The sequence below is a fragment of the Nothoprocta perdicaria genome, unplaced genomic scaffold (assembly GCF_003342845.1).
Source record: "Nothoprocta perdicaria isolate Ctin4 unplaced genomic scaffold, notPer1 scaffold_696, whole genome shotgun sequence".
Classification (NCBI taxonomy): domain Eukaryota; kingdom Metazoa; phylum Chordata; class Aves; order Tinamiformes; family Tinamidae; genus Nothoprocta; species Nothoprocta perdicaria.
Genome location: NW_020455972.1, coordinates 1 through 7,572, shown reverse-complemented (window position 1 = coordinate 7,572; position 7,572 = coordinate 1). Strand labels below are relative to the sequence as shown.

The 7,572-nt window shown below is 68.2% G+C and overlaps 1 protein-coding gene across 1 annotated transcript in view; it reads right to left on the bottom strand.

Moving 5' to 3' along the window:
• The window catches only part of LOC112956986 (cohesin subunit SA-3-like), a gene marked incomplete at both ends in the record, with an annotated part of 19,897 nt that extends 12,633 nt beyond the window's left edge, over window positions 1–7,264 (bottom strand). The window contains 10 exons of the mRNA XM_026050476.1: window positions 24–135; window positions 213–303; window positions 637–744; window positions 1,104–1,183; window positions 2,172–2,270; window positions 3,070–3,190; window positions 3,451–3,524; window positions 4,502–4,653; window positions 5,692–5,896; window positions 7,188–7,264. Coding sequence (XP_025906261.1) covers window positions 24–135; window positions 213–303; window positions 637–744; window positions 1,104–1,183; window positions 2,172–2,270; window positions 3,070–3,190; window positions 3,451–3,524; window positions 4,502–4,653; window positions 5,692–5,896; window positions 7,188–7,264 — 1,119 coding nt within the window. The remainder of the gene's footprint in view (window positions 1–23; window positions 136–212; window positions 304–636; window positions 745–1,103; window positions 1,184–2,171; window positions 2,271–3,069; window positions 3,191–3,450; window positions 3,525–4,501; window positions 4,654–5,691; window positions 5,897–7,187) is intronic.
• Window positions 7,265–7,572: the final 308 nt, after the last annotated feature.

Genomic DNA, 7,572 nt, shown 5'->3' with positions numbered 1-7,572 from the left:
TCCCAGTCCCTCCCAGTCCGTACCAGTTGCGGGCGGCCGCTCCAGCAGCAGGGCGCTCAGGCTGTCCCAGTCGCGCAGGCGCCGCCCCTCGCAGTCCCACACGCTGTCCACCAGATAGGCCGCGTGCTCGTGCAGCTGGGGACATACATGGGGGACACTGGGGACACTGGGGACACTGGGGACAGCGGGGACCCCCGCGGGCCGCGCCCCACCTCGCTCTCCAGGAAGAAGTCGAGGAGGAGGAGGAGGAAGGTCCGGTTGTCCCCGTCCTCCGGCGCCGCCTCCCGCTGCCGGGCCAGCAGCCTGGGGGACCGGGACACGGGCACCACTTGTGGGGACACCTCAAGGGACACGGGGACACCCAGGGGGACATGGGGACCCCTTGTGGGGACACCCCAGGGGACACGGGCAGCCCTTGTGGGGACACCCCGAGGGACACAGGGTCCGCCGGGGGTGGGGGGCCACGTGGGGGTGATGGGGGCCACATGTGGGTCATGGCCACGCAGGGTGACACATGGGGACATCGGGGCCACGCGCAGGTGACACCAGGGAAGGGAGGGGGACGTGGGGACACTGGGGCCACGTGCGGGTGACACCAAGGGGTGACACGGGGACGCGGGGCCCCCCGTCGCCCACCTCGCGCACAGGAAGCGCCCGGCGGCGGCCGCCAGGTCCCGGCCGGCCGCGTAGACCAGGGTGCAGACGCGGCAGCTCTCGGCCTCCGTCAGGGCGTCCTCCACGTTCCTGCACGGGGACACCAGGAGCACCCGGCCCTGCTGTCACCCTGTGTCCCCTATGGCCCCGTCCCCCTGTCCCCAGGGCGTCCTCCACGTTCCTGCATGGGGACAGTGGTGGCACCCAGCCCTGCTGTCACCTTGCGTCCCTGCTGTCACCCTGTGTCCCCTATGGCCCCGTCCCCGTCCCCACGTCCCCATGTCCCCATCTCCCCCAGCCCCGTCCCCACGTCTCCACATCCCCACGTCCCCGTGTCCCCGTGTCCTCCCATCCCCATGTCCCCATGTCCCCATCCCCCCCAGCCCCGTCCCCATGTCCCCACGTCTCCACATCCCCACATCCCCGTGTCCCCGTGTCCCCACGCTCACTCTGCCATCAGCGTCAGCAGCTTCACGACCTCCACGGCCACGTCGGGCTCCTTGTCCAGCACCATGGCCACCATGCGGGTCTGGTGGTGAGGACGAGGACAGGAGGGGGACACGCACGGACACGCACTCAGCACTGTCCCCAGTGTCCCCATCCCCATGGACATGCACTCAGCAGTGTCCCCAGTGTCCCCAGCATTCCCATCCTCGTGGACACGTGCTCAGCACTGTCCCCAGTGTCCCCATCCTCATGGATGTGTCCACAGTGTCCCCATCCCCATGGACAAGCACTCAGCAGTGTCACCAGTGTCCTCATCCCCATGGATGTGTCCACAGTGTTCCCATCCCCATGGACACAGGTGCTCAGCAGTGTCCCCAGTGTCCCCAGGGTCCCCATCCCCATGGACACGCGCTCAGCAGTGTCCCCACTGTCCCCATCCCCATGGATGTGTCCACAGTGTCCTCATCCCCATGGACACAGGTACTCAGCAGTGTCCCCAGTGTCCCCATCCCCATGGACAAGCACTCAGCAGTGTCCCCAGTGTCCCCATCCCCATGGATGTGTCCACAGTGTCCCCATCCCCATGGACGCTCTCAGCAGTGTCCCCAGCATCCCCAGTGTCCCCATCCCCATGGACACAGGCACTCAACAGTGTCCCCAGGGTTCCCAGTGTCCCCATCCCCATGGACACGTGCTCAGCAGTGTCCCCACTGTCCCCTGCCCTGTCCCCCTGAACATGCGCTCTCAGCAGTGACCCCAGTGTCCCGTCCCCACAGACACACACGGTCAGTAGTGTCCCCAGTGTCCCCATCCCCATGGATGTGTCCACACTGTCCCCATCCCCATGGACACTCTCAGTAGTGCCCCCAGCATTCCCAGTGTCCCCAGAGTCCCCATCCCCATGGACACATGCGCTCAACAATGTCCCCAGTGTCCCCACCCTGTCCCCACCCACACGACCTCAGCAGTGTCCCCAGCATTCCCAATGTCTCCAGTGTTCCCATCCCCACGGGCCCGCTCTCAGCAGTGTCTCCAGTGTCCCCAGTGTCCCCAGTGTCCCCGGGCGGCACCTTGAAGCGGCCGGTGAAGAGCTCCAGGTGGGCGGCGGCGTCGGGGCGCCCGTAGAGCCGCTGCAGGGCCTTGACGCACTGCAGGCGCACGGCGGGCTGCTGCGGGACGGGGACACGCGCACGGTGACACGGGGACACGGGGACGGGGACACGGGGACGGGAACATGGGCACGGTGACGTGGGCATGGTAACATGGGGACACGAGGACATGGGGACGGGCATGGGGACATGGTGACATGGGCATGGGGATGGACGCGGTGACGCAGGCACAGGGACACGGGCATGGGGACATGGGCATGGGGACACGGGCATGGGGACATGGTGACACGGGCACGGTGACATGGGCACGGAGACATGGCGACACGGTCACGGGGACACGGGGACACAGGCATGGGGACACGGGGACGGGCATGGCGACACGGGATGGGACGGGCATGGGGACACAGGCTCAGGGACACGGGCATGGGGACAGGCATGGGGACACGGGCATGGTGACATGGGGACAGTGACACGGGGACAGGCATGGGGACATGGACACGATGACACGGGCACGGGAACGCAGGCATGGAGACGGGCACGGTGACACGGGGATGGGCACGATGACACGAGGACACGGGCATGGTGACACGGGCACGGAGACGGGCACGGTGACCCAGGCATGGGGACACGGGCATGGGGACACAGGGACGGGAACGGGCACAGTGACACAGGCACGGGGACGGGGAGAGGCACGGGGACACGGGCATGGGGACACAGGGACAGGAACGGGCACGGTGACACGGGCATGGTGACACGGGCACGGGGACATGGTGACACGGGCACGGTGACACGGGACGGTGACACGGTGACACGGGCACGGTGACAGTGCCGCCGCCCGTCCCTGTCCCCGCGTGCCCACCTTGTCGTGCAGGGTCCAGCCCAGGTACTTGAGGTGGCCGTCGGTGAGGAAGGCGGCCGAGCTCCTCATCCAGCGGCCCAGCTCCTCCATGCAGGTGGCCCGGATCTCGGGCACCACGTCCCTGCGGGGCCAGCGCCGTGCCACCGGAGCCGCCACGGGGCCACCGGAGCCACCGCGGGGCCATCGGGTGCCACCAGAGCCACCGGAGCCACTGGAGCCACCAGGTGCCACAAGGGCCACCGGGCGCCTCCTCCCGCCACCCTGGCGCCACAACCGGCCCCGTCCTCCCTGCTGCCCCCAGCAGCTCCCCGTGTGCAGCCGTGTCCCCGCAGGTCCCCACAGGTCCCCGCGCGCGTCCCCAAGCGCCCGGGGACGCGTCACCTGTAGCGGTGCACGAAGATGCCCTTGAAGATGGAGTTCATGAGCGCCTCCAGGTCCTCCTGCTGCTCCTGGAGCTGCGGGGGCACCGGGGCTGCCACCGGCCGCGGGGACGCTCCCCGCCTCCCCGGCCCCGTGTCCCTGGCCCTGGCACCATCCCCGTGTCCCCGGCACTGTCCCCATGTCCCCGGGGCTGTCCCTGTGTCCCCAGTGCCGTCCCCGTGTCCCCGGCGCCATCCTCATGTCCCCGACGCCATTCCCATGTCCCCGGCACTGTCCCCGTGTCCCCGGGGCTGTCCCCGTTTCCCTGGCACTGTCCCCATGTCCCTGGCACCATCCCTGTGTCCCCATGTCCCCATCCCCGGCACCAACCTTGTGTCCCCAGCACCGTCCCCGTGTCCCCATCCCCAGCACTGTCCCCATGTCCCCATCCCCGTGTCCCCGGCGCCATCCCTGTGTCCCCTGTGCCGTCCCCATCCCCGGTGCCATCCCCGTGTCCCTGTCCCCAGCGCCATCCGTGTGTCCCCATCCTCGGCGCCGTCCCCATGTCCCCAGTGCTGTCCCCATGTCCCCGGCGCTGTCCCCATGTCTCCGGCACCATCCCTGTGTCCCCGGCGCCATCCCCATGTCACCATCCCCATTCTCATGTCCCCGGTGCCATCCCTGTGTCCCTGGAGCCGTCCTCGTGTCACCGGTACTGTCCCCATGTCCCCAGCGCTGTCCCCGTGTCCCCGTCCCCATCCTTGCGTCCCCCTCCCCATCCTTGTGCCCCAGGTGCCATCCCTGCCTCCCCGTCCCCATCCTCGTGTCCCTAGCACCATCCCTGTGTCCTCGGCAGTGTCCCCGTTGCCATCCCCATGTCCTCGGCACGGTCCCCGTGTCCCTGGTGCTGCTCCCATGTCCCCGACACCGTCTCCACATCCCTGGTGCCATCCCTGTGTCTCCGTCGCCATCCCCGCCACCGTCCCTGTGTCCCCATCTCCGGCACCATCCCCGTGTCCCCGTGTCCCCGGTGCCATCCCCGTGTCCCCGTGGCCGTGTCCCCGCGAGCCACCTCGCGCTGCTGCTCCAGCAGCTCCTCGAGCCGCGCGGGGGCCCTGCGCCCGGGTCCCTTGCTCCGCTCGGCCTCCAGCTGCCGCGCGTTGTTGTCCCCGCGCGTGGCCAGCGCCAGCGCCACCGGCACCAGGGCCGACATCAGCTTCAGGGCTGCGGGGGACACAGGGACACCCAGGGGTGTCACCGTGTCCCCAGGGGTGTCACCGTGTCCCCAGGGTGTCCCCTTGTCCCTGCATGCACCCATAACCACCCGCACCAGGGCCGACATCAGCTTCAGGGCTGCAGGGGGACAGGGACACCCAGGGGTGTCACCGTGTCCCCAAGGGTGTCACCGTGTCCCCAGGGTGTCCCCGTGTCCCTGCATGCACCCATAACCACCCGCACCAGGGCCGACATCAGCTTCAGGGCTGCAGGGGGACAGGGACACCCAGGGGTGTCACCGTGTCCCCAGGGGTGTCACCGTGTCCCCAGGGTGTCCCCTTGTCCCTGCATGCACCCATAACCACCCGCACCAGGGCCGACATCAGCTTCAGGGCTGCAGGGGGACAGGGACACCCAGGGGTGTCACCGTGTCCCCAAGGGTGTCACCGTGTCCCCAGGGTGTCCCCGTGTCCCTGCATGCACCCATAGCCACCCGCACCAGGGTTGTCATCAGCTTCAGGGCTGACTGGGTGGCACGTGGCGACGGTGACACCTGGCAGTGTCACCATGTCCCCACGCTGTCCCTACCTGCCAGTGTCCCCGTGTGCCGGAAGGTCCATTCCAACCATGTCCCCAAGGTGTCCCCAAGGTGTCCCACATCCTCCCCACACTGTCCCCATGCTGTCCCCACGCTGTCCCTACCTGTGAGTGTCCCCATGTGCCGCAAGGCCCATTCCCACCATGTCCCCAAGGTGTCCCCACACTGTCCCCACGCTGTCCTTACCTGCCAGTGTCCCTGTGTGCCAGAAGGTCCATTCCCCCGTGTCCCCACACTGTCCCCAAGGTGTCCCCATGTCCCCACGCTGTCCCCATGCTGTCCCCACGCCATCCCCTACCTGCCAGTGTCCCTGTGTGCTGGAAGGCCCATTCCCACCATGTCCCCAAGGTGTCCCCATGGTGTCCCCTCCCTGCGAGCGTGCCCGTGTGGCGGAGGGCCCATTCCCACCATGTCCCTGCAGTGTCCCCACGTCCCCACGCTGTCCCTACCTACGAGCGTGCCCGTGTGGCGGAAGGCGCGCACGGGCGAGTCGGCGAGGGCGGCGAGCAGTGGCACGAGGGCGCCGAGCAGGAAGCCGTCGAGCACGGCGCCGTGGCGCCCGCGCCACACCACGGCCGCCAGCAGCTCGCAGAGGCTGGCGCGGAAGCGGCGCCAGGGCCCCGTGTGCCGCGACAGCGGGTACTCGGCCGAGTCCTGCGCCGCGGGGACACGCGGGGGGACACGGGGACACCCGTGGGGACATGAGGACACGTGTGGGGACACTCGTGGGGACATGGGGACACCCATGGGGACAGGCATGGGGACACATGGGGTCATGGGGACACCCGTGGGGACATGGGGACACCCGTGGGGACATGCATGGGGACACATGGGGGTCATGGGGACACTCGTGGGGACATGGGGACACCCATGGGGACAGGCATGGGGACACATGGGGTCATGGGGACACCCGTGGGGACATGGGGACACCCATGGGGACATGCATGGGGACACGTGGGGGTCATGGGGACACCCGTGGGGACATGGGGACACCGATGGGGACAGGCATGGGGACATGGGGACACGCGGGGGACAGCGGGACACCCATAGGGACATGGGGACACTCATGGGGACACGCATGGAGACACAGGGACACGCGTGGGGACATGTAGGGGACAGCGGGACACTCGTGGGGACACGCATGGAGACACAGAGACACACATGGGGACATGTGGGGGACAGGGGGACACCCATGGGGAAATGGGGACACCTGTGGGGACACCCATGGGGACGGGGGGACACATGTGGGGACGGGGGGACACCCATGGGGACACGTGGGGGACATGGGGACACCCATGGGGACACACATAGGGACACAGGGACACATGTGGGGATACATGCGGGACAGGGGGACATCCAGGGGGACACGCAGACATGTGGGGGACATGAGGACATCCATGGGGACACGCATGGGGTCACGGGGACACACATGAAGACACATGGGGGACATGGGGACACCCATGGGGACACACATGGGGACATGGCGACACCTGTGAGGACATGGGGACACAGATAGGGACACATGTGAGGACATGGGGACATGCGTGGGGACACGTGGGGGACAGCGGGACACCCGTGGGGACACACATGGGGACATCAATGGGGACACCCATGGGGACAGGGGAACACGTGTGGAGACACGTGGGGGACATGGGGACACCTGTGGGAACATGGGGACACTCGTGGGGACATGGGGACACCCATGGGAACACGCATGGAGACACATGGACACGGGTGGGGACACGTGGGGGACAAGGGGACACCCATGGGGACACCAATAGGGACACACAGGGGACATGAGGACACCTGCAGGGACACGCCTGCAGGGACATGGGGACACGCCTGGGGACATGGGGACACCCACAAGGACATGGGGACACGCATGGCAACCCCCGCGGGGACACGGGGACCCCCGTGGGGACACGGGCACCCGCGTGGGGACAACCTCGTCGAAGGTCTTGGTGAGGTGCTGGACGATCTCCGAGCTCTGCAGCTCGCGGAACATGCGCAGGGTCACCGTGCCTGGCGGGGACAGGGACAAAGGGACACAGGTGAGAGACCGGGGGGACCACGCAGCGGGGACAGAGCCCAGCGAGGCTGGAAGAGATGTCCCCAAGCCCAAGGGACAGGGACAAGGGGCTCCACCAGGTGTCCCCAAGCCCAAGGGATGGGGACAAGGGGCTCTACCAGGTGTCCCCAAGGCTGGGATGGGGACAAGGGGCTCCACCAGGTGTCCCCAAGCCCAAGGGACAGGGACAAGAGGCCGGGGGGGGCTGCGTGTCCCCAAGGGGCGCCCTGGGGACAGGGACGAGGATGTGGAGCCCAAGGGA